Below are 27,930 nucleotides of genomic sequence, written 5' to 3'. Positions count from 1 at the left end.
GTGGGGAAGGTATGGATGTTTTCTGGAACTATACAATGCACATAGGCGATAGCAAATTATGTTGTTTCCATTCTCCGCCCCCAGTGTCTACGCTTCAGACCTGACTGACTACTTCCCGCCCTGCTGGTCATGCGCAGAAGAGCCGGTACCGAGATTTTGCGGTGTCGAGCAGCCTCAACATTTTAAGAACAAAAACTGTTCAAGATTGTAAAACAGCTTAAATAGGTCCAAGCTCTACACCACATACAGCATCCCGCGCGGGTCAGTCACAACACCGATCAACATCAAGGTCACAACAGCTGCTGTTTCAGACGATAGCTGAAAAAATTCAGCTGCTTTTAAATGTCAGTATAACTATCATGCCAAGTTGGCAGCCCTGTTTTCAACGTTCACGTTCCCAGTGCCTAAACATATTTAATACAGTCGTTATATAATCATCATGTAAGTACGAGTTTCAGAAAACAATTACAATAAAAAAACATATATGTATAAGCCGTTTTGAAATATTGATCTGCGTTGCATTGCCTGGTCACGGCTGTGCCACTCGAAACTCGTACGATTTCGAAAAAAATCTAAAATCTTCAAAAGAACCCGACTAAAAAAATTACAAATGACATGCCTTACTACTATGTAAGTGCCTACCTTTTACCTTATCTCCCTCATAAGTACAAACACCTAACAACTGATCAAAGTTATATTCTCCACAGAAAAAACCTGATTAAATATCTTAACAAGGAATACCTAATAACTAACGTAAGTATTAACTCTTTACTACAATTACCTGACTTCTACGGACACTGTACTTCTCCATACAAATTCTAGAATCTGTTCCTAAGTCATAAGTAAATTGCATTGCTTCCCTGCAACAACTAAGAGCTAAGTAAGCCCTCGCGAATAAGGTCACCTTTTTCAGGCCCTTACAACCGGAATTACTTAAACCTACTTTCACGTCCTAAAATTCAGCAAAAAAAGGGTCCTACTTTTCCAACTTTTTCCACAGGAAGTTCTTAAAAACTGCGAGTTTTCAATCATATTGCATACCGTTCTTTTTACAGTTAAGAAGTTGGATCGAAGTCTTTCAGTTCATCGATTATCTCCTGCATTGTTGGTCTCGCCCCAGGCTCTCTCTGCAGGCATCGCCGCACCAGGCCACGAAACACACCGTTCTTTACAAGCACGACTTGTTCGTTACGCCTTCGAGGATCTGGAAGTTGTCGGATGAACATTTCGCAAAGAAGAGCACCAAAGCTGTACACATCAACCTAACAACAATAAAACATAATTTGAGGAATTCAATATTGTTAAAAAAAATGCACTTTATTTGAGTGTCAATGTATTTAGCACGAAAGTACTAATTGGGGACACTATTTTAACGTCTCCAACTGGAGACAAGACCGCCATTTCACGTGGTCATCCAAGACACGCCAACGTCTAGCCGCTTACAGTGCAAAGGGAGTACCTTCATTTCTCATTTACTTTAAGACCCTGAGTATTGGTAAGGGATTCAACGAGTTAACGGAAGTGTGTTTCGAATTTCCTTTCAATATGATTGGCGAACTGGCAACGGCTTCTTTAACAGGCCAATCATGGCGCGTTCTAAAATCCTCGTATGTTTTGCAAATGTTTCTTGCCGGGGTTTGGTTACGTTACGTCTGCAACGCAGGCTACGTTTTCATTGCAGGGACATTATTCGGGGCAGTTGTTTATCACAGCCGAACTGAGTTTGCCGAGACAAGCAGGAAAATTACAGTTGCCGATAAACACTGAGTTCCATTTGGAGGTACAAAAGCTCTTTAATATGAGAACCTATGAGCGGAATTTAGAGCAAAAATAGCGATTATACGGGGACTGTACGCAGCCAGAAAAAAAACCCTTTTAAAACAACATTTTTCTAACCTTTATCAAAAGTTATTATATGCCTGTTTAAACAATGAGCTAAATATACGCTGTAGTGGAAAAATCACTGCCAAAAATGACAGATATTTGACTAATTTTGAACAGGTATACATGTATCTTATAAAACGAGAAATTCAACAGCACACTTTGCAATAAAATTGTCCGTTGCATAACTCAAGAGGCTGAACAGACACAGTTTTCTACTCCGCTTGAAAAAAAAAACTGACAACAAAACATAACTTTACACAGTGCCATTATAAAGCCAAAAAACTCACGCGGCTGCTTCTTCCGTAAGCCCCGACGATAACAGTGGAAAGAGGATACCACAACCGATAAGATGTATGGAAAGAAGCTTGGGTAAGGGCCACTTATTAAATAATTATGACAATGTTAACAGCCTTGAACAGTGACTAAAACGTACCTTGACTGTTTGGCTTGATGTAAGTGCTTCAGGTGCACTGTAAATCATAGCTCCAGGAGCCACTGTCATGGTCTGCTGTATGACATTAGCAGTGCCATAATCCGACACTTTGCCTCTCCATTGTTCACCTTGTCGCCATAGCAACACATTAGCACTGCTGATGTCACGATGAATGATAGGCTCTGGTTTCTTCTTATGAAGGTAGTTCAGAGCAAGTGCTACATCCGGAGAAATGACGGCTATTTCTATCTCGGAGAGTTGCCGCTGGTCCAACAAAGTGCGCAGACTTTTCTCCATCAGCTCGGTCACAAACAGAGGGTTTCCCTCATCACTGGTGGCGCCGATAAACTGTAGTAAGTGAGGGTGGCGGCATTTAGAAGCGATGTTCATTTCTCTTTCAAACAGATTTATGTTATGAGGAGAAAGAATCAACTCATGGATTTGTTTCACTGCTACAGTACAGCCACAATACGTTCCCTCATTGACACTTCCCCATCCTCCCCTCCCAAGGCATTTCTCTGTGATTTGAATTTCGTCCCGGGGAATAACCCAGTCACGTGTTTCTTGGCTGCGCAATTCACTTATTGTTTGCTGAGCTGTTGAAAGACTTAACTGTAGTTCAGAAACTTGTCCTCGGCAATTTCTCAACTGCTGTCTTGTCTCCCTCAATTGCATCTGTGAATTTTCTTCAAGTTGCTGAAACTCCCTTAGCTGCCTTTCAGAATTTTGTTCCTGTTCTTGAACCACTCTGAGTTGCCGCTGCAAATTTTGTTCACGTTGCCGCGATTCCGTAAGCTGCCTTTCAGAGCTTTGTTCCCTTTCCTGAAGCTCTCTGAGTTGCCGCTGTAAATTTTGTTCACGTTGCCGCGACTCCGTAAGCTGCCTTTGAGAGCTTTGTTCCCGTTCCTGAAGCTCTCTGAACTGTCTTTGTAAATTCTCTCCTCGTTGCTGCCCATCTCTTAACTGCCCCTGGAAGTTTTCTTCACGTTGCTGAAAATCCCTCAACTGTCCGGTTTCCAATTCAGAGGTCCGCCTTGTCGAGTTTGCTTCGCGTAGGTCTACTTTTAGGTCTTGTATTTTTTCTGAAAAGATAATTAAAAAAAGATACAAAGCAATCAAAATCACTTGAGTAAAATGGGAAAACAGACTACGTTTTACCAGGAGCATATGGTTTTAACTAAAAAAAACCCTTGACTTAACATAAAATGCACTGAATTTCTTCTCTTGAAACTGAGTGACAACTGCGCATAAACGAAATATTGATATGAATAAAATGAAATTTAGAATCTATTATAGTTTCTTTCGCCCAATTGTCACTTAACATTGCTTGTTTGTACAACGTCTTCAGCTTGCAAAGCTGAGTGCCAATCGTATGGAAGCTGATTTTTGTTCCGCCCACGCCTTTTTTTGTTATTTTCCAATGAAAGACAGGTTGTTAGTCGGGAAGGTGCGAAGAGACGAAGATTATGGCGCCAATTAACGCGAAATTTGAAAACATCTGAAGTAACATGAACTCGTAATGTAAAAACCCGATAATAATATGATAAAAGTTATATGCACTGGAAAGGTGTCTAAGAGAAACCTTTTTCTGTTGCATTCTTTATTGCAAATCGTGAATATATATCCTATCCTGCGGTGAAGCTGGACATTTCACTCTAGGGGAGGGGTAGGTGGGCATTTTCCCAGAGACGTATAATGATCCGATAAATCTTAGAAAAAACTTTGTAATCCATGACTATATACGGGCCGTGTTTTGACCAAAATCTAAAGCCATGAAATGTCACGTTAACTATCAGTACAAGCATGTAGGAACCAGCGTGATATACCGTATAAAAAAATGCCGCAGTGTTTCATAATTTTTAAGATAGAATTGTAATAGTCTGAATGGTGTAGACTAGCCCTTGCCACAAGTTGCTCGGCAACTTTTTGGCACCTTTTGGAGCAACTTTTAGTTTTTGGGGTAACTTGATTAAATTTTAAGCAACATAAGGCAATTAAACAGCCCTATGATACTGTTTACGCCTTGTTATATATCCTTATAAGAACATTTCAGTTCTTTAATGTTATAATTATAGATATCATTTAACAACGTGCAAATCGAAATTTGTGCCCCATCCCCCACCCCTCAGCCACCTAACACCCACCTCTGCTTCTCAGTTAAACTACCCACAGGTTTGAGGTCAGCCGTTCGTGCCTTTTTCATAATGATGGCAAACATTGAATCTTCGGTTAGTTTAGAGGAAGAAAATTCTAACTCTCTAACTCTGGCTACTATCAGCGAAGCCAAAAACGCTTGATTCAAATCTAAGTAAGCTAGAAAACCAAAGAGAGCAAAGATATTGATCTCATGAAGGAATTTCGACTCACAGCGTTCTTTTTCACACGATACTGACTGATTTATGCGACCAATACGAATTTTTTTCCTTTATTGTAACTATTTGGTGATATATAATTGTCATGACCTATTTCTCGGCAATCACGTGTAAAGTAAAATCACTTAATTAAGTACTCTTATTGCGCAGGAAAACGAAAGACATTCCACAGTTGTACGTTTGAATGTCACCTGTAGCAGTTGTGTTTACAAACAGGGCAAAGAAGGAAGTAGTTTTAAATTGCATTATTGTAATTAACTAGCGGCGTTTGTCTTAAAAACGCGAAAATGGCTGTCACTCATGTCATTTTGATTTTATCGAAATTTTGAAGCAACTTGTGGTTAGGGCCAGTGTAGACTACCAATTGTACCGAGTTTTTTGGTAATCCTCGAATAAACGCCGCATTCCTCTGGTTGTGTGCGGCGATTATTCGAGAACAGCGTTATTTGAACGTTTATTCCAGGGCAGCGTTTACATGTAATCGACTAAACACAGTACGCCTATTGAAAGAACAGGTATAGAAGGGGTAAAAAATAGTTTTTGTTAGATCCATCTCGTTTGGTAAGTTTAATTGCTCGATTATTTACCCTTACGAAAGTGTGCAAAGAAATATTCAAAGATTTTCGATTCAACAAAGCGCAATAATTTTTGCATCGAACACCTTGATATGGCGGCTCTCGTGACAATCCTTAAAAAGGAGGCTTACACGCTCACGCTTGTCAGGTTTTCTTTTTTTACAGCTTTATTTGTAACATTTTGCTTTGTAACATTTCGCGCAAAAGAAGTTATTACGTTTTGCGCTAAAAATTTGTTACACTTTGCGTTATGTAATTCCTACATTTTGTTCAGAAAGCTGTTTTAAAATGCTTAATAATATACACGAAAAACTTACTCAATTCTGATTGGCTGAGAAAGGAATGCAATATGTGTAACACGAGTGCAAATTACAAATGCTTTCTGATTGGCTGAAAACACAAAAGAAACCAAGAAGAACCAATCAGATTAGAGCTGTTTTAACAACAAAGATTAAAGAAAATGGCCATGTTTTTCAGCAGACGACGACGGGATTTACTTTTGTAAGCAAAACAACAATAGAAACTTTTAAAAAATATTCTAAAAACCCGAACACAGTAAAAAGTACGTCTTTCTGGCTAAATGTATTGAAAATGCGTTGCTAAGAGAAAAATGCTGTCAACAAAATCGAGCAAAATGGGCCAGAGAAACTAAAAAACAAGCTTCTTATAACAGACCACGCTAAAGTAAGAAAATAAAGAACAAAAACGGTTGCAACCACACGCAAACCATGACAGCTACACTCTTCAGGCACTTAAATGAACAAGGATACAATTCCATGATAACAACAGGAATTTCAACCTCTTTGAGTCTTTTGTGGAGCGAAGACCTCTATTAAAACATCCATGCGATGGTCTGTTTTTTTTTTCCACCTCAGTAGCAAACGAAACCGAAAATTTAAACATCTGGTCCAAACTAAACCAATGGGCGAAAATACCATAACTCACATAATGAAAGTATCCGTAGCTGGTACTAGCCTTAAAGAAAGTGAGAAAAAAGTTTACGAATCATTGTGCAAGAAAAACAACAGTCAGGAAGCTGAAGAAAGCAAAGATTGTAGGTTCAGAACATATCGTCAATGTCACAGGCCAAAGAGGTATAAATTTCCTTAACGACTACGATGAAGCCGACGAAAAAGAGCTACGATGACTCTTGCAGTAGGCCAAATGAAATAATGAAAACTCCAGCGCTGAGAAAAAGCAAATATTATATTAATACTGGCAGTTTCCGACATCACAACAACTGTGGCTCCACTCAACCATCGATAGCAGCGTCGAAAGAAAACAAATTAGTAGTATATAGGGCCTACGAGGGGAGTAACCAATCAGAGCGCGAGAAAGACAATAGGGGTATTGTTTTAGAGGGTCACGTCACTCATTAGCATAGGATACGTCATTAATTTGTTCACGTGACCCAAATGGACCAATCAGAAAGCAGCCAAGGATTGGCCTGTGTGAACTCCACGCCCTTCGCAGTCGAGGTGACAGAGTTAGTTTATGCGTGCGAGAACCTCAAACTGCGCCCCAGTCCCCTCGCATGGGTGGCAATTTATCAAAAAAAAAACATCGTGTTGGATAGATCCTCGAACGGAGGCAGCTACCCCCAAAGCGTCCCAGATCCCTCGCATGGGGAGGGAGGAGTGATGACGTCACCGGAAGTAACAAAGCAGCGCGGCCGGAAGTCAATATAAACACACTGTATTTAGGTCAAAATCATGTTTTTTTGCTTAATTTGATCCCGAACGGTACCTATTTACAGTCGGGACATAAGCGACGTCCTAATGACGTCACGCCCTTGAGTTTGATACATGAAGACAAGAAAAGGTGTTTGCATTTTGGCTGAATGGGTCATGAGCGTAGAATGAGGCCATGGAATGAATGATTGAAGCCTGTCATGGACCATGGTTTTGTCAGGCTGTGATTGACATCAAATAAAGTGACTAAAAAGAAAAAATGGAATAGAGTAAATGTGGTTGCTTAGAGCCAAGAAGCAAACTGAATGACAAAAATGCGACCGTTGCAGCGGATGAGGCAGTGGTTTAGTATCCAATGAGTGACTAAAAGAAAAAATAAAATGGACTTCATTACGATCGGGACATAAGCAACGTCCTAGTGACGTCGCGTCCTTGAAAAGGTTCGTATGTTGACATAAAAAAGATATAATAAAGTCCATTCCTGGCAAAAGTTAAAATTTGCAGTTATCCAATGAGTGGCTGTGAAACAAATGAAAAACGAAGCTAATCAAGGTCTGAAAATACGTAATAAGCTGGTCCATCCGTGGTGGTTGACAATAGTGAGTTTGCCAGGGATGGGCCAGCCTTGAAAAATCATAACTCTCTCGAGTATCCAATGGGTATCTATTGAATGAAAAAACATATTTTGGGTGTGAAAAGACGACCAATAAGGGGTGGCGCCACCATCCAACCTCCCCCTTCTGGGTGTTACAAAATATCTAACTCGAAACCTATACTGTCCCAAAAGTCGCAGCCCCCACAGGGTTCACAGAGCGTGGAAACATGGCGCACATGAATCCAGCGTATCTTGCACACTGAATACAATCCATTAATACAGCGCCTTTTCTACAAGATTCAAAGGCGCTGTTTACAAAAAATTAGATAGAACTAAAAGGTAAAAATAATCACAAGAAATTGACATTAAAACTAGACGCTAACTACAAAATAGATAAATGTACAAAATAGATAAAAAATCAGATGACAAATAAAAACATCACGATTCATAAGCTCGCATAAAAAGAAATGCTTTAAGTTTGCGTTTAAAATCATCAATTGAGTTTGCAAATTTAATATCCTCAGGTAAGTTATTCCAAAGTTCCGGAGCAGCAACAGAAAAAGCTCGTTTACCATACGAACTGAGATTAAAATAGGGTTTAACTAATAAATTTCTATTAGAGGATCTAAGATTGCGGCTGGGTGTATACAATTGAAGGAGTTCCTGTATATAGATTGGAGCTCGATCATGTAGTACTTTGTAAGTAATTAACATAATTTTAAATTCAATACGAAAGGAGACAGGGAGCCAGTGAAGATCCCTCAGGACTGGAGTAATATGGCAAAATCTTGGACACTGGTTGACAAGGCGAGCGGCAGAATTTTGAACATGTTGAAGCTTCCGAATAAGATAGGATGGTAGGCCGTACAATAAAGAATCACAATAATCAAGTTTAGAAACTACGAAGGCATGAATAATGATCTTTGCAGCATCATAAGTAAGATATTTGCGTATGAAACCAATGTTACGAAGATGGAAAAAGGACGATTGACAGACTGCATTGACATGAGGTACCATACAAAAGGACTGATCAAAGATAACTCCAATATTGCGTGCACTGGGGGAACAGGATACAGTTTCATCACATATATCAACAGAAGATAGTGGTGGCCGAGGTCAATAGGAAGAGGATATTACGAGAACCTCGGACTTGTCTTTATTTAATTTCAGCTTGTTGGAAAGCACCCATGCGTCCATGTCCCGAACACAGTTTACCAATTTGGCGTTACTCAGATTCATATCAGAAACAGACGACGTCCTGAACGTAATATATAGCTGAGTGTCATCAGCATAAAAGTGATAGAACATTTGATGACGTCGAGCAATCTCGCCAAGAGGGGATGTGTACATTGAATATAACAACGGGCCAAGAACGGATCCCTGCGGTACACCAAACTCAAGAACATGAGAAGCAGAGCACGCACCATTAACCTGCACAAACTGTGTACGATAAGAAAGATATGATCGAAACCATTCCAATACAGTTCCAGTAATTCCAAAGCGATTGGACAGTCGGGAAAGGAGGATACCATGATCAACAGTATCGAACATTTTGGGACCCAAAAACGTGCCGCCCAATTCAATCGACATCGTCGAGGACAACCACAAAGGTGGATGGGCCAAAGGACTGTTCGACTAAAGTCGAGATCGGGGAACACCAATACAAACCAAGAAAAAAAGGGTATGAGGGAAGGAATGGACCCCAGGCCTGGCAACAAAAAAGCGATATGAGTTACCAGCCATTTTGCGGCGATGCACTTCGTGATCCAGGTTACGGGCAATCGGATGATCCCAGGGCAGTGTGCGGGATAGACGGGTCAACTCATCTGTGCTGCTCCGCCGGAACAGGGCGCTCACACGGGGCTTTCTGAGTGGTAGGTGCCAGACCGCTTGCAGCAAGTCAAACAGGACCGTGAGGAGTACAGCGTACAACACGAGCGCTTCGAGAGAATTCACCATACTGATCGTCTGGACTGAACAGAGCGGAATGAGGAAAAGACTAGGAGCGTCACGTGTTTTAGAGAATCCTCCTAAGAACTTAATTGGTGGAGAGGCATCACGTGGGCATGACGTGGACAAAAGGACATTCTAGGGGGTACCCCCCACGGGTACACTTTTTTGTCTATGGACCAAGGGCCTGGCGCAAGGAGGGGATTGGTCCAGGATGGGGATTAATAAGGCGGAGCGCAGCGGAGAGGTCGCTTTTACGCTTGACGCTGTCATCATGAACTGCAGAGGGTTGGTGGATCCAAAAGACAAGCCGTTTGGCAGAGTGTTGCCCTTGGAAGTACAAATTAAAATTGTTTTGGGTCGAGTGTTTTTACACGATGGACAAGCGGAAGAAGTTGCTGCAAGAATTCAAACGGTTGCCCAAGTGCGATGTGACAGGCCTCCCACAACACCTCGGACAGGATCAATGGTGGAACCAAGTGGTGTTTCGCCTGCATACGCCCAGGACAACCCATTGTCATCATTGCCACCGAATATTCGACCACAAGTTATCGGTGAGTGAGAGGGGTTATGGCATTTGTTGTGTTCATGGCTGAACCATACGCTTAGATCGTTTTTTATTTTTAGAGATTGGCATGATGGTGGAAATGGCTCGTCAGCCCCCGAACCTGAACAACTTCATGAACGTGGGTATCGCGTTTGTCATTGACCGGTTTCGGCATAGAATACCCAATTGTCCCATTGGTCAGTGCCCGCTCATGATTGGGAGAAGGAAACCGTCCTATAATACCATGGACAAGGTCATGGGACGAGTAGACGGAGTGATGAAGGTCATGGAAGCGATGGGACACATTGTTGTTGTGAATGTACTTTGAGATTTTTTATTAAACTTGTTACATGTGTATAATAGTCTCTTGTTTTGTTTATGAGCGTTGAAATAAAGCGTCCAAGGTGGGATAGACCGCCTTGTCTTCTTCTCGGGTGCCTACAATGGCGGTGTTGTCCTGTAAGGTGGAAAGGGATATCTGATCATAGGTCATACCGTCACAGGGTTGATATTGTTGTAGGGTGGGATTCCACCAATACCATTGTTCCATATCCAAATCAAACACATAGAGGGGTTTCAATAAGAGTTGAGCCATGGCCACACTCCATCCCGTACCGCCCAACACATGCTTGCGTAACTCATCAAAATACCCCAAAGCCAAGACCAAGGAAGCAGGCTTGATCACGTGATGATTACGCTGTAAATACTGAAGGGCGATGGGATGGGAGACATGTCGACCTAATTGAAACGCAGCCCGAATGACGAACGGCATGGCAGCGTCCAAGTCGGGCTGGGTCAAGGGCGCGAGGGACTTGCCCCAAGGGGTGGGATGATGACCACACACGCATGACCATACAGGTGACATAAACGTTCCACATGCGTATCCACGCCTTTAGCGCCTCCCGTGTAAATAGTCAGCGGCATAGTCTGTGGAAAAAAAATCAAAAACAGTGTTTAGGGTTAGACAAAGGATTCCAAGCCCACATGGTGTGCGGTTCATCATCCGCGTACATCAGGGGTTCTTGCCATTCCTGGTAGGTGAAGGTTTGTTCAAAGATACGTCGGGCATCGCGGAATTGACAGCAATTATCGGGGATCCAATCCAGGCCTTGGCCTCGGGCAAACGCGTCGTCTTTTTCATCCTTACAATGGTTGCATAAGATCACATCCAAAAGACGATCGCACTTTTTTTGCCGCAGCACACGTTGGGCATTCACTTGGGAGAGGGTGGGTAACACATTGGAATGTCGACGCAACCAACCACTTATTTGACAGGCCCGTACGCGAGCGCAACTATCGTGCCAGATCCCGCTACCGCGTTCCCCGTGGCTATGATCCGTGCACCAATTACGACCATGATCGTTGGTGGCCATGACATTGACGGTGACAATGGGAAGACTGCCTAATTCCCTGCAGCCCTGTCTTTCCAGGACGACGATCGGGTAAGAAAACTGTGGCTCTTGGAACAATCTATACAGACCATTGAGGGTGATGACACCCAACCGCCATCGTTCGGGGGCGAGATATTGTTGACACCAGTGGTTGACATCGTCCCTTAATTGATGGTAAGGATGATCCGACAAAAACGGTTCAAAAGGTAAACCATGCACTGTCTTGGTCTGACGATCCATTCGGGTCTTGGCGTCTTCGGATAATAGGTCGTACGTCAGTCCAAGGGGTAACGTGTATTCGAACAACACATGATGATGGCCCGTCCAATCACAAAACGCCAGTTCTCGAATAATATACTCCTCCCGGGAGATGGCAAACCCCTGACTGTACACCAAGAGACCCACTACGCGTAAAGACATGATCACTTACCGTAGAACAGAAAGGACACCAACTGATAAGAAAAGTCAGGAAACCCACCGTTTTATAGCGGAGGGAGTGGGCCGAGATTACTGTAAAACCACATCACACGATCATCACGAGACGCATGGAGTGGTGCGGGTGGAAAAAAGATCTCACCATGATCACGAGAGGAGGGTTGATGGACAGGTCATCGGTTATATAAGACATGGGGATGGTCAGGTTGGAGTCATTCGGCGGAGTGATTAGTCATGAAGCGTCAAGTCACCCAACCAGCCGCTGTACCCACTGGACGCAAACGACGTCGAGCCAGTTCCAAAAAGAACGAAGAACAACAAGCCCAAGATCTACATCTACATCTACATTTATTAAGTTGATAAAATCTTCTAAGACATCACATCAACTAGACCTAGACACACAAACTACACAACCACCCACCAGTGAACTAGTGGTTGCCCTGAAGGCCCTGCCCCGAGCTGAAGACCCACCACCACCACCCCAAACCGTGAACGAGTTGATGGATTGTACCCTGAAAGACTACGAGGAGGAATGTGTGGAGAAAGGGACGGTGCCCCCGGAGCTGACCACCGAAGTAGGGGAATGGGAAGACCAGGAGCTGAATCGGATGGAGACCCACTTGAACGACCTCTTGTATGAAGCGTGCCCATTTCATCCCGCCCAATTCATCCATTGTGTCAACCCCTCGACCGAATTTGGCCAGTTAAGGCACAAGTGTCCCTAAGAAGAGTGTCCCGTGTATTTGTTTGAGAACACCCGTGACATCATGCTGGACTAACTGAAAGACACCTATCCCCGAGTGCGAGCCCAATTGCAACGAGGGTTGCTGAAGTACAAATGTGGGTTTACCCCCAAGATGAAATTGAGTCGCACCACCAAGAATTACAACAAAGTGTTTTTGAGCGGTGGGATGTTTCGGTCAGGACACCCCTGTGGCTATTTTCAATGGCTCCATGGCCCGCTGTGACGTCCCTGAGAGCAAGCGCAACTTTCCCTGAGACGATGGGTCAATGACAATGGGAAGGTGCCCGCAAGATGATGGAGCGATGGGCATGTGCCAGTCCCCCTCCTGAAAAAACACTGTCTGGACACTGGGAAAGACTAGCACATCGATGACCCCATACCCAGGGAGTGGCTCTATGGGATGGCACCGTCTTTTTTGTCTGAGTCTCAATTAGCACAAGCCCATCGAAAGGAGAGGGAGAAGCAGTGGTTGAATCAGTTTGCTGAATCGGCTGAAACCCAGGAAAGGGAGAGTGAGAGGAGGCGTCATTTGCATAAAAACTTTGGTAGCATGACCTTGTTTTGAAAAAAAAAAATCATTTAGGTCTGTGAAAAAACTATTAAAGAAAGAGAATGGAAATGATCTTGTGTCGGTGTCCTCATGTCGTTGCCACGCACTTACGAAGATCGCCATGAACCCGGGGCCTTGCGTGGGGTCGGACCCTTTGCTAAAACCCATAAATTGAAAACCCCGCAAGCACAACGGATTCTCCAATCGGTGTTGAGTTATACGCTCCAAAAACCCCGACGGACGCGTTTCCCGACGACCCCCACGTTGGTCTTTGTCTGAGACGAACAATGGCAAATGGACTTGGTGGACAGGCAAAAACTCAGTCGATGGAATAAGGGGAACAAATATTTGTTGACCGTGATCAATGACCTGTCCAAGTATGCCTGGGCCGTCTCCATCAAATCCAAAAGCAGCCAAGACATGATACGAGGATTGGAAGGAATTCGCCGCCAAGCCTCGCCGCGGCGGCCACTCCGCGTGCAGACAGATCAAGGCAAAGAATTTTACAATAGAGGGGTGCAAGCGTGGTTCAAGAAACACGGCTGGCATCATTTTTCGACGTATGGGGATAGTAAGGCCTCGCTGGTGGAACGATGGCATCGCACCTTGAAACAACGGATGTATCGTTACTTTACAGCCCACAATACGTTACGGTACGTGGATGTGTTACAACCAAGCGTGTTTTCATCCCAAACAATCGACCTTCCATTCCTTAGTAGTACGGGTCCCTCGCAGCAAACCGAAAGTGGCCCAGTGGCTATAAAAGGATCCCACGCACCCTCCGACGAGCATCCTTCTCCTCCTCATCATGAGTGACATCCAACGCGTTACGCTCATCAGCGATCCGACCAACGAGTTTCCCAAAAATGCCAACAACAGTTCCAAGGTACGACTGCCTGAACGTCTCACCTTACCGGGCGATCGATTGCATGCCTCGTTGTTGTCTATGTCCGTACCGGATCATGGACAGAGCAATGGCGTGATCGCAATGGATCCTCATACCCAAGTCGTCAAGTTCAGCGTGACGTATTTGACGCGAAAATATATCAACGGGGAGTATCGACGGGTCACTTCTCAAACCAAGGAGTATAGGGTGGAATTGGAAGATATTATGAGTGCCAAACATCCTGTGACCTCGGGCAACCTGTTTTGGAAACGATTGATGCAAGAAGTGCACAACAAGACCATGCAGGCACTCATGTACGAACAAGATTATGCCAAGACCTGTGATGAGGATGAACGACCCCTGGTCAGTGTGAAAAAAAACTGGATGGCCATGATGACCTGGAAAGACTATGTCCTCATTTTGCATGCTGTGCCTAAAGGAGACTTGCTGAACGGCAACAAGACCAAAGCCCTGACTACCTTTTCCCGGGATGTGGGTGTGGCGGAAAAGTTTGGGTTCATCGAGAAACCCGAAGGATGTGCAACGTATACAATGAGGTCCCAATCTCCAATTCACTTGCCCCGCCGTGACCTTTGATAGCCAAACACCCCCCAACGATCCCTCGAATCGAACCGACTATTATTGGGAAGGAGAGCATTATGCCGGGACGCAACCCAACCATTAATAATAATAATAATAATAATAATAATAATATTTATAGAAGGAGCCCAACTCGCCAAGGCGGTTTTCAGTGGGGCCCTCATGCATTAATCTAACTAATTAATTAATAATTACGAAAAAAGTAAAATATGTTTACAAGTAAAACAAATTTAAAAATTTAAAATCTTACAATCGATTATACAAAAAAATATCAAGGTTTAAAATTAGCTGAGATCTTTTAAAAAAGTAAAATTTAGTAAAATTAAAGTTGAAATCGGTTTCTCCAATAAGACACTTGTGGATTGCAATGCAGCGATGAAAAAACCTTCTTGTGGACAGTGACTTCAAATCTAGACTTTTCAGTGCTTCAGTTGACTAGCTTCGGGGTGGTTGCCCCAGCATAACTTTAGCAGCTTTATTCTGTAGATCTGTAATTCTGACATGATGGTGTCATTATTCTTGTCCCCCTATATAACGTCTCCGTAATCAAAAAGAGGAAGGATTAGGGCATTGTACAAGGCAACTCTAGCTTGTAGCGACCAAGGAAGTGAAAAATAAGTATCAAGTGAAAAATAAGAGGCTTCGTCTGTCCAGGATGGTGAAATGGCAGTTTAACAACCTCAATGCCACCTTTAAAAGGTTGTTGGGTACGAGAGAATGCACAGTCATGGTCTATTATGATGTAGTAGAATCCAGTGTGATGGGGAGTGGCAAGTTTTCCCTGTTGCGCGAAGTGCAATTGTTGAGAAAAGGCAATGCGCGAAGTATGGTGGAACCCCTACACCACCAATGGATTAAAGTGCAAGGGAATCGATTGGATATTGTGGAAGTGGAGATTGCTACACCCGGTGGACCCCTGGCTATCTTACCTCCCGGGAAAACCATCGTGACCATTGGACTCAAACAGCTATAAAAACCACCACGCACCCCTGGGTCAAGAGCTCAAAACGGAGCAGAGATGCGAGGAGGGAGTTTAACACGTTACCACACGCCCGTGGTCACGACCCAAGAGGGAAAAGGCTTGGCCGAAGAGTTGATCAAAATAGCCGGTCCCCTGATCATGCAGCAAGCCGAAGCCGGACTTCGAGATATCCAACGAGGACAGAGTTTGGCCGACACCTGGTCCAATCGAGGCGAGCAACTCACACGCAGCCTGAAACGCAAAGCTCCCGCCCTGGCCTGGACGGTCGGAAAAAACCAAGCCAAACGCACCGCAAAAAAGACCTATAAAAGAGCCACCCAACGCATACGGGATATCTTTGGTCTATCTTCGGTCTACAAGATGAAGTGGATGCCCAACCCGATGGGTAATAATGTGAGCCGCCAGGCCTTTATGCTTTGTAATCATCGTTCATGATGTAAAAAATAAAAAAATGTGACGCAGGGGGTGTCATTTTGTTCATCATGATTATATGCATGTGGTCACCAAGCAATGTCAATCCGTCAAAACCTGTCTCAAGTGCCAAGCCCAGTACACCGTTGTTCCTGACCAACATCACAAGTGTGGGCACGCCAAATGTCCTGTGTGTCAGGAATGTCAGGAATGGGTGTCCATCCAGGACCACAAGTGTTACATTCAACCCGTGGTGGAGGACGAGGAGCCAGAACCAACAGAGGAGGGGGGAGGTTGCATGGTGGCACCACCCCCTCCCCTGTTTGTTTACGCCGATTTTGAAGCCATGCAGAATGCGGAGGGCGTGTTTGTGGCTAATTTGTTGTGTTATTCCTCAATCGAAGAAGCGACCATTCATGTGTTGGACGGGGAGGACTGTGCCCTGCAGTTTTTGCAGGCGTTGGATAATCCAACAGAGGTACCGAACAGGGATCAAGAGCGGGAGATTCTCGTAGTCTTTCACAACTTGAAAAGCTTCGACGGCATGTTTATTCTGCATGAACTGTACCAGCAACAATGAGAGGTGGCAGACCAACTGACGGTGTGGGGGACAAAGTCCTGTCCTTCAAGAGCGGACCCCGCAAATTTATCGACTGGTTGTGTTTCTTGCCCATGCCACTTGCGTCCTTTCCAAGCACCTTCAATTTGACCGAATTAAAGAAGGGGTTCTTTCCCCATTTGTTCAATACCCCGGACCATCAACAGTACGTGGGCCGAATCCCCGATTTGGAATTTTACGATCCTGATGGCATGATGGCCAAAAAGAAAGAGGAACTGACCCGTTGGCACGCTGACCAGGTTCGTTGTCATGTCCCCTTTGATTTCCAGCAAGAAATGATCGAGTACTGCAAGTCCGATGTCGCTCTGTTAAAAGCCGGTTGTGAAGCCTTTCAGCAAGAATTTGAACGTCAGGCTGGCTTCAGTCCCATGACCAAGTGCATTACCATCGCCAGTGCCTACAATCTGTATTGGCGCAAGCACCATTTGACCCCCAACACCATCACGGTCGAACCTCTTGGTTGCTGGCGAGTCGCGAAGGTCAATCAATCGCTCAGGGCCCTGCAATGGATCTATTACCAAGAACACCAACTTCCCAAGCAGGGGGCTAGTGCAGACCGCATCTGCCACATCCGTAACGGGGGTGAACAGTCCGTCCGGACCATCGCGGATACCTATTTCGTGGACAGGTACGATCCCCTGACCAGTACCGTCTATGAGTTTCATGGTTGTCTCTATCATTGTTGTCCCCACTGCTATCCCAACAGGCAAGCCAAGCATTATGCTGTACCAGACAGAAGCGTCGAAAAACTATATCGAGCCACTCTATCCAAACGCATGGCCCTGCTCCGTCATAGAAATGTGGGAGTGCAAATGGGACCAATTGGTCGACACCGTCACCGTCCAAGACCCCACCCATTTGTTCAGTCTCATCTCCGATGCCGCCCTCGATATCAGCACCCTCCGCCTCTGTACCGACGACATCTTGGAGGCCATCTACACCATCGTCCAAGAAAATGCCGTCAAAGTCATCAAAACCAACATCTTCGTAGTGGCCTTTACCACGTGTCACGCTCGGCTTAAACTCTACGAGTCCCTCGACACCCTTCAAAAGCAAGTCCTTTACTATGATACCCACAGTGTGGTGTACAAGTGGCGTCCCGGTCAGCCCGACATCGCCATCAGGGATTTTTTAGGTGATACGACGGATGAATTGGACGGGGATGTCATCACCGAGTGCGTTTACGGGGGCGCCAAGAACTATGGGTAACAGACACGTGGAGGCAAAGCCGTTTGTAAGGTACGGGGTTTCACCTTGAACGTCCGCGGCTCCGCCATCCTCAATTTCCACAGGACGAAAGACAATATGTTGGTCTCGGAATAAGACACGCCTCAGGACTCTCGTCGTACCTTGAACACTGTCACACCCTATCATTTCCGAAAGGGATTTAGAAAAGAAACAAATTCAAGTGGTTCCGCGTATAAAGCAGTATGGGTTGGTGTTTAACAAGCATTTGATCGATATAGCCATCCGATCGAGTTATCCCTATGGCTACGAGAGGATTGGGGACGAAGTCGACCTTTTGTTAGAGTTGTAAACCATTTTCAAGGGCGTGACGTCACTTGGCCGTCACACACGTCCCGCTTGTAACCCAGGCTACTGTCGAGTTTTTTTCATTAAATAAAAAAATATATGATTTTTTTCACTCCAATCCAGTGTGCGTGTGTTCTTTTTTCCTTCTGGCCGCGCCCCTTTCCAGAACCTGGGACCCAGGGTCACGTGATGCCTTTCCCGCCCTCTGATTGGTCCATTTGGGTCACGTCAACAAATTGATGACGTATCCTATGCTAATGAGTCACGTGACCCTGTAAAACAATGCCCCTATTGTCTTTCTAGCGCTCTGATTGGTTACTGCACTCGTAGGCCCTATATACTACTCAAATAGTAGTAGTACTGAATTTCTTCATAGGTAGTCTGCTGGGTACACAATCGCGTCGAGAAAAATGACTAACCTTATTTAAACCAACGGAATTGCAAGTCCTGTTATAAATACATTTCCTACCACGAGATCTCAATTCAACTTCTTTTATTTCCTCCACAACACAATTTTCTGTCTGTACAACTAGCTCATTACCTTCTCTTGTCGTCACCTCGCTGCCATCAAAACACTCTAACACAAAACTTGCTGATAATGCAAAATCCCAACACACAGCATCATACATGTACAGCGTCACAATATACACAATTAGATGAAAAAACACAACACGCAATACAAAAACAAGCACATTAACCGTCACCCTGCTAAACAAAATTGAAATAATAAAAAGAGTTGTTACAGTTATCACAGTAGTTCCAAAAGAAGCCTCAGTCCCTTTTGACAATCGTCTCTTTCCTCCGGAAACAGATTTTTATCACAGGCAACTCGTTGTGTTCCGCAATGCAAAAATCAAAATCACTATTGGCACACTGATAACCAGCTACACGAATCTTGCGACTCTCAAACTTGTTACATGAATTTAATCATGGGAATTAACCGAGGGGAGAAACAGTGTATTACAGTGTAATGAGAAACATACAAAATTTTCAGTGTAACACATGATGCGTCAACAAGGCTGAGAAGGAAAAAACAGGCACTAAAGGCACAACTTACGAGCGCTGAAGGCAAGACATTCTAGGGGGCTCCGAGGGAATGCCCCCCCCCCCCCAACCTTCCTGTAAAAAATTTGAAATCTGGGCCTTTTGGAATGCATTTCCAGCATTCTGGAGTGTTTGAACAAAACACAGGCTTTTTTATTTGGTGATCTCACAATGAATACTCTATTTAAAGTAGGCAGCAAGTTCATGTGAAAGAGCCAGCGAATTTCGTCGGCCACTGGCTGTTATTAAAAACCATGGTTCATTGGGCATCAGATATTGGAGAATTAACCTTTGTTTATTATGCAGAGTTTGGTAGAATAAAATTATGACTATTTTCAATTCAGACGTGGAGCCTCTTTCAAAATATTCTCCTGAGATGTTACACCTTCCTCCTGCTACTGGAATTTTTAATGAAAACCTGTATTAGTCCAGACTGTCGACTAGTCAAGAGTTTCTAACACATTTCATCAGAGGTAAGGGAACATACAGGAGGGGTAGGATATCATCTCCAGTAACTGAACATTTTATTTTGCTGGTGCTTAGATCTAGATTTAATAAAATAAATGGATTAATGAACATGTGCTGTATTAAAGTGCTCTTTTAAAAATTTACAGTGTACCTTGATTAGTCCCAGGAGTGATGAACATCAACTTTCTCCTAACAATATCCATACATTATCAAGAGAATGGGTTATGAGAATTAATAAAATGATCACTTAAGACAAATGTTTTGATCTTAAAACAAATTCTCTCAACTAGTTTTTCAAGGATATGTATGTGGAGTTAAGCCTAGAGAATTTGTATGTTGATATTGGGGCTTGAAGGGTTAAAGTGCTTACTTGGTGGACGTTGAGGAACAGGAGGTTTTGGCCTTGACTTAGCACTCTAAAGAAAGAAAAAAGCAATGGAAGTCAGACTTTAAATCCTGAGATATTAACCATGAGAATGGATTATTCTATGATAGGCCAAAAACAAGTGAAGAAGGAAATGAAGAAGCTTTGGAACAATGTTTCCTTACCGCCGCAGGCGCTTTGGTTTTCACTGTGGATGGTGACTTGCTCAGTTCAGCGTGTAAGACAGAACTCTTCTCTTTCTTTTCTTTCTTGTCATCGTGATGGACTTTCTTGAGTCTCTGCTCAGCTAAAATATCAACACTGATGAGGTTGCCAAATCCCATACCACCTCCAGGTAACTTCTTGGAAGATGCTCCCACACTGGGGAATCTTTTTATTTCAGGTTCCTCCTCATATGATAAATCATCCACATGCTCTGCAATAGGTGCTGTAGCTTCCACTAGAGAAAAAATATACAATGTATTGTTAAGAAATCTATTATTGATAATATATCTGTATCTGGTGCATTACGTTATGCTTCACCTTCATGTCTCGCATGCCGATGACTAGCGTCAAAGAGAAAATGAAGCCTGACTTCTTGCATCAGGAAAAATATTTTTTTCAATGCAACAGGTCACACATATTTTTCTCACGCAACAGGCCACACCTCACTTTCAGCCTGAGAAAACAGCTGACATTGTCATGACACTACCACTGGTTTCGATATAAAATGACATCTGAAAAATGAGTGCTGAAATTCCATACTGATGACATGTCCCTACCCAGATCTGGGTTGCGCTTCTGATTGGTTGCACCATATAGGAAAATAACTTTAATCAATCAGAAGCACCTGATCTGGGTAGTGACACGTCATCAGTATGGAATTTCTGGGCTTGTTTCTCAGACTTCATTTGCAGGAAAACCAATGGTGGAGTTGCAAAATGATGACTGTTTTCTCAGGTTACAACGAACCTGCATGTTTGTGTTGTGTCTCCATTTGTGCAGCATCGTTTTCATCAATGACCTCTACAAAATTTGAAGGGAAGACTCCAGTTTTGTTGGCCAATTGTCCTTTCCACCAGCCTGCTTCCTCTTCACCCAGAACATTGATGATTTCACCCACTTTTAAAGTCAATTCATCCTTGTCGTGGGCATCACAATGATATAGTACTCTTGCCTTCTTTCCTGCAACTAAAATAATTAACTAATTAATTAAAATAGCGCCCAATGACCAACAAATGCTCTAAAGGCTGGATTTCATTAGCAGTGGAGTCGAAGTTGGAGTTTTAAAGAGCCATTATGACTTTAATTAGTGAAAATCAAAAAAACAAAGTCGTTAGTGGAGTCATAAACATGACAGTTGGCTTTTCACAAGTGAGGCAGACAATTTCAATTCACCCCAGCTGAGAAACAAATCCAGCTGGTGGTGAGAGAAACCCGGGAAGCTGGATTGCAAACCCGATGCACTGACCACTCAGCAGGATTGTACGATGCTTTGCGATCTTTTTACAATAGTTGCAGGATAACCACAAAAACAGACGGCAAAGACCTAAATTTGTGTGGTTTTTATTTAATATTACTCAACCCAAGTGCTGAATAGGTGACACATATTCCACTGAAAGCAGCACAATTGCTGACTGCTGCCTCATTTTGAAAGGGGCTGTAACACTATAGTTTAACATGATAGCTTTAGCTCAGTCCTATAGAATTTATAATCTTTACCAGTAACCAGAAGTTTATAAGTTTGTCACTCCTGTTAGGAGAATTTGGAAGAATTTTTTTTTCTTAGTTGCTTAAATACAACATCATAATCATTCTCAACCAACGTTTCAATTTGAGTTTGAGTTTGAGTTTATTATTTCCCATAATATTATACAGTACATACGGTGTGTTACAATGTAATAAATTTGGGAGGAAGACTAAAGAAACCCTTACGGGCTTTTACAAGTAGTCTCCCTGAAGGTAACAAAAGATCTATTGAAATTCATTGAAATGGTATCAGTGAAATAGATTATAATTAACGGACAGAGATACAATAATTGATCTTACACATATATTACAAATACTTCACTCTGTACTGAGTACTTATTTACAGTACTATCACTACATGGGATAGGAGAAAGGGTTGAAAGATCTACTTGAATAACTGAAATCGAGTCGGTGAAATAGGTAATTAATAGAGAGATCAATAATTACAATAATAATATAATACATTTATTAAAAATATTTCACTATGAATATATTTGAGTACTTATTTACTCTACTACAACCACATGGGATAAGAGAAAAAGTTTTAATTTTCTTTTGAATATTTTTATAGGTGCCGAGTATTTTATGTTCAGAGGTATTCTATTCCAGATATCAATTATTTTGTTTTTAGTAGAGTATTTTCCATAATTTGTTCTGCTAAAAATCTTATGTAGATGCCCTTTTGCTCTAGTATTATGGCCATGGACTTGTGCATTTCCTATACAGAAGTCGTTGAAATAAGACGGAAGTACGTTACTATTAAGGCTGAAACTGAAAGAGCCAATTAAAAAATCATTTATTTGATAAATGTTTAGAAGACTTAACTTAATAAAGAGCGGAAGAGATGGTGCTGTATACGGCGAAAAGGTTATAATTCTCAATACTTTTTTTTGTAGTTTGAACAATGTATCAAGCCTTGTAGGATAGTTATTTGCCCAAACAATATTCCCATAATGGAGATATGGGTAAATTAGGCTATTATACAACATTTTTAGATGCGTTTGATTGACGTAAAAACGAATCCTACAAAGCAGACCTGTAATTCTTAAAATCTTTTTAGTTATATAGTCAATATGTTTCTTCCATGTTAAGTGTTGATCAATTACAATTCCTAAAAATTTACTATCTTCTACTCTCTGCAATACAGTCCCATTTAATGTGAGACGCAAATCTCTTCTTAATCGTTTTTTGTTGGATTTGAAAATGATGAAATTTGTTTTTTTTATATTGAGAGTCAGTTGATTAAGTGTTAGCCATTCTTGGACTTGAGCTAATTCCGAATTTACTGTAGTTTCAAGTTCATGCATGTCTTTCCCTGAACAGAACATATTTGTGTCAACTCAAATAAGATAGTAGACAATTTAGTGGTTGAGTTAATAAGGTCATTAATATAAATTAAAAATAGTAAGGGCCCAAGAACAGATCCCTGAGGAACACCACAAGAAATCAATCTTTCAGATGATCTTATTTGATTATATTTCACTATTTGCTTTCTATTAGAGAGGTAATCTTTTATCCATGCATGGCAACTCCCACGTATACCATAGAAATAAAGTTTACTTAAGAGAATATCATGATTTACGGTGTCAAACGCCTTTGATAAGTCAAGAAATATCCCAACAGTGAATTCATTGTTTTCAATGGCTTTTGTTATTTTATCAACAAGTTCAATTATAGCGTAATTTGTTGAAACATTACTTCGAAATCCATATTGACAGTCAGTTAATATTCCATTTTTATGTATATAGTCAATGAGTCTTTTATACATAAGCTTTTCAAGTATTTTAGAAAAACACGTAAGGACCGAGATAGGTCTATAGTTAGAATAAATATTTTCTTCAGATGCCTTATAAACAGGTGTTACAGGCGCAACTTTCAAATCATCTGGGATTTTGCCAGTAGTGAATGTTAAGTTAAAAATGTAAGATAATGGAACAGATATATATGGCGCCACACGTTTAATAACTTTGCTGCTAATCTCATCAATACCACAACTTGTCTTGGTTGCCATTTTATCTATTACTTTGTGTACCTCATCATAGGATGTATCATATAAAAACATAGAGTCGTTATAACTTCCCGTTAGAAATTTAAAAAATCCATCACTGTCTCGATTAAATTTTTTTGCGAGGTTTGGTCCAATATTAACAAAATATTCATTGAAATCATTTACAATTAAGTTTGGGTCACACACTTCTTCATTGTTATTATTTAGAAATGATACCGGTAAACGGGTCTTAGATTTCTCTCTACCAAGTAATTCATTGATTGTATTCTATGTTGATTTTATATCATTACCAAATTGATCCAATCTTTTGCTATAATAGTTCTTTTTAGCTATTCTTATAAGGTGATTCAGTTTATTTCGGTATATTTTATAATCTCGTTCATTTTTATGACTCGGATTCTTTATAAATTTTCTGTATAGAATTTCTTTTGTTTTTGATGATTATTTTAATCCTTTAGATATCCACAGGTTGTTTGGTCTTTTTGATTTGTACTTTTTCATTGGGAAAAACTTATCATATAGTTCAAAGAAGTCTTTAAAGAAAGCTGTATATGACTCTGTCGGATAATTCTTAGATAGCGTTGATTGCCAATCGCAATTTTTAATCTTACAAGAGAAAGCTTCTAGAGATTTTTCGGTAATTATCCTAGTTGTATAGTCTTCTGCCATAGATGTTTTAGGACATTTTTGTAATTCGTGTTCTGTTATAGTGAATATAGGAAAATGATCGGATATACCATTTAATAAAATGCCATTCAAATGTTCCGTTTTAATTAAATTGTTTGTAAAGATGTTATCAATTAATGTAGCTGTAGATTTAGTTATGCGAGTGGGTTTAGAAATAAGTGGCGTGTAGCTGAAGACGAAAATTGATTGAAAAATTCAGTTGAGAAATTACAATAATCGTATTTGTAGTAAAGTTAAAGAATTCGTGACACTTTGTACAATGAATCGTGACTTGTTAATCTTGAGTGAACAATAGATCAATTACTAGCTTGATAGGAACCGGAAATATGATCCCTATTGTGTTAGCAAGCGTGCAAAAATGTGCATCGTGTAAAGTAGATAGTTAGATGTGCCTTCCGATCGGAATAACGTAAAAGCTACAAGCTACACCCTTTAAACTGATAAGATTTTGTCGGTAGGATGGAATGATTACTCAAACCTAGCCGCTCAGGATTTACGTAAGTAATGTAGGAGTAATAGTGTTTTAAGCTTTCAATCGAATTAGGGTGTTTACTAGAAAGGGAACCACATACATTCCCTACTATATTTTCCCACGTATGATTTAGCTACCAATATGTATAAAAGTACCTTGATTTAGCAATAAACGATGAATGTGAATGTGATCAGGACTTGAGTGTTTGAGTCTCTTGGAATATTGATAGCCCGAAACCGGCCAGGTCTAGAGATATTCAAGCAGTCGACAGTCGACACTTATCTGTTGGCCACGAAATCAACTCCCGTTTACAACATATTTAAGTAGATCAATATTAGAGTCACCCATGATATAACATGGCTTATTACATTTATCTAATTTACTCAAGAGAGTTTTAAGGTCATTTTCAAATTTATTAAATCTGTTGTTTGGTGGTCGGTATATCGTGCCAATTATGATATTCTTGAATTTTCCATTAATTATTTCAATAAATAGATTCTCTGTGTCATCCGTGTCATCTTCAAAAACAAAGTCATTCCTCAATTTAAATTTTAAGTCATTCCTAGAAAAAATACAGATTCCACCTCCTTTTTTATTTTTCCTAAGCAACTTGGTTGATTTGTATCCTGGTATTTCAAAATTATCACAGTCATTATTATTAAGCCATGTTTCAGTAAGGGCTATTATTGTGAATTTATGATCCAGCGAATTTAAGTAATTTTTTAGTGCATCAAACTTATTCCCTACACTTCTTATATTTAAATGTAAGATCGATAACTTGTCACTATTGGAATGCCTTGTTTGGATTAGATCGTTAAATTCTTGAGAGGAATAAAAATTAGTTCTGGGATTCAAAGGGATATCTTGTGAGTTGCCATTGAATAAAATTTCGTCACTATGCGAGAACGGTTTGAAAATAATATTATTTAATCTATTTCGTTCAGATATTTCGATTTTGGTCATTTCGAGATCGGCTTTTAAAGTATCATTGTCAACACTATTGTAAGGCAAGCAGATGTCAAAACATTGCTAACATGTGAACTTGTTATCAGTGCCAGACAAATTATATTTATCTAACCGCAGGCAATGCCTGTTATTGTGATAATCGTTTGAACAGATGTCACACGTCAGTGACCTTTGAGACTGAGTTATTACACAATCACATAAATTACAGCTTTGCATTTCGTTTCCGTCTAACACAGTAGTGACATTTTAGATGGTGATTTAAAATAAATGAAATTATTTGATTTACTAATACGGTAAATTAAAATGAAGTTATTTAAACTTATCTTAATATTAATTATGTCCACTTTGTTAGCCGATCCCATTCACTCCACATTGGCCGCGCCTGTTCCTCTATATCTCTGACCATTTATAAAGAGTTTGTCTTTTATTAGAAGTGCCGTGTTCCCATCTTTTTTCGCTTTCTTATAAACTGGATATAAAGCTTTCCTGAAATCAGCAATTACCTTGGGAAATTGCTCAGCAATACCAATTTTTGTGCCTTTGAGTAAGTGGGCTGATTTCCGGATGTACTCCTTGTCTTGGTATCTAAGGAATTTTGCTACAATCGCCCTTGGCTTTTCATCTTCTCTTTTTCTTCCAAGGCGGTGAGCCCGCTCGATTTCAATGTCACCATTCTCATCAATGCCCATCTTTTCATTTAGAACTTCTCGAATGATGGTTAATGGATCTTGTTCGCTTTCTGGTAGGTTGTAAAAGAGCAAATTGCACCGCATGGAGCGTGCCCTAAGGTCAATCAGGTCTTGTTGCAGTTTTGCATTTTGTACTTCAATGTTTGCCACTTTATCACTAATATTCTTAAGAGCATCTCTGTTCATCTTTTGCTGCTTGGCTAACTCGTCGGTGGTATTGTGGACGAAAGTGTAAGACTGCTTGAGATCTCTTATGTCTTCATCAACACGTGCCAGATGCTGTTCAATGTGATCTAATTTATCAAGTTTCTTGTTCATCTGAGCTACAAGCTCAATTAATTTGGTCAAATCAGACTCATCGTCATCATTTGCTTTCCCCTTCTTTGCACTTGGTTTAACCGGTGTGCTCGTAACAGAATTATTTAAATCTTTTGCCGGACGCTTGTTATTCGCCGCCATACCTGATACCTGATCACTTATTTACAACTGACATCCAAGAAATCACCAGAAGAAATCTGAATCTCGGTGAAAAAGAAACATTTGCAATGCACCAGACCTGCGACTTCTTTACTTGAAACTTAAGTCAGCCTAAATCTTACGGACACAGCTTATAGGAAAGTGAAACTACAGAATGACCTTATACGTTTCCAAATATTTAAGGCTTCCACGATCTGAGATCGTGAATACACGAGCTGTCAATATTAACAAACATAAGTATTAAAAGCAACAGGAAATACTTGAGAAGAATCTCTGACGCTCTTTATAGTGACTTCTCACAATTTCTGTACAATTATTATTTGGGTAAGCTAAAAATAACAACTACGTGAAAATCAATGGCTTGCACGTTGTAGCTTGAGTAGTCAGCGGATACGTGAGCCTATGCACATAAAGTTATAATAAACTCATGAGGGTAAAGTGAACTTACCATGTTATTTTTACCAAACAAAACCTTAGTCGACCTGAGGATTAAGGAAAAATGCCAACGAGCAAAAGCCGTGAAAATGTCTCACCTGAATCGGTGTTATTATCGGAGGACTCCACAACTATTTCCTCAACAAAATTATTGGGAAACATCCCTCTTTTTCCGTTCAGTTCTCTCACGCACCATCCTACATCCGTATCAACTATATTTTTAATCACGTCTCCAACTTCCAGAGAAAGTTCGTCGTCTTGTTCAGCCTTGTAGCTGAAGGTTACGCGAGCTGTGCGACCTAGGAACAAAGAACCATCTCCGATCAAATAAAAATACTCTTCATTGACCGGTTAGAGAACCGCCTCGGTTCA

The 27,930-nt window shown here is 41.4% G+C and overlaps 2 protein-coding genes and 1 long non-coding RNA gene across 3 annotated transcripts in view; all 3 read right to left on the bottom strand.

Annotated features, from left to right (window-relative positions):
* The window catches only part of LOC140952123 (uncharacterized), a 57,476-nt gene that overhangs the window by 29,460 nt on the left and 86 nt on the right, over positions 1–27,930 (bottom strand). Inside the window, exon 2 of the mRNA XM_073401559.1 lies at positions 27,657–27,857. Within this exon, the coding sequence (XP_073257660.1) occupies positions 27,657–27,857 (201 nt within the window). The remainder of the gene's footprint in view (positions 1–27,656; positions 27,858–27,930) is intronic.
* Positions 455–3,124, bottom strand: LOC140938788 (dual specificity protein kinase shkC-like). The gene is made up of 2 exons (XM_073388318.1): positions 2,318–3,124; positions 455–1,262 (listed from the first exon to the last, which is right to left on the bottom strand). The coding sequence occupies exons 1-2, from the start codon at positions 2,990–2,992 to the stop codon at positions 1,056–1,058; spliced, it is 882 nt and encodes a 293-aa protein (XP_073244419.1). The 5' UTR covers positions 2,993–3,124; the 3' UTR covers positions 455–1,055.
* Positions 19,751–20,393, bottom strand: LOC140952141 (uncharacterized). Its single transcript, XR_012167335.1, has 2 exons — positions 20,261–20,393; positions 19,751–20,127 (listed from the first exon to the last, which is right to left on the bottom strand). It is a non-coding gene; the product is annotated as an uncharacterized lncRNA (long non-coding RNA).

This window comes from Porites lutea, chromosome 1 (genome assembly GCF_958299795.1).
Source record: "Porites lutea chromosome 1, jaPorLute2.1, whole genome shotgun sequence".
NCBI classification, from domain to species: Eukaryota; Metazoa; Cnidaria; class Anthozoa; order Scleractinia; family Poritidae; genus Porites; species Porites lutea.
Note: the sequence above shows the minus strand (reverse complement) of the source record. Positions and strands in the feature narration are given on the sequence as shown.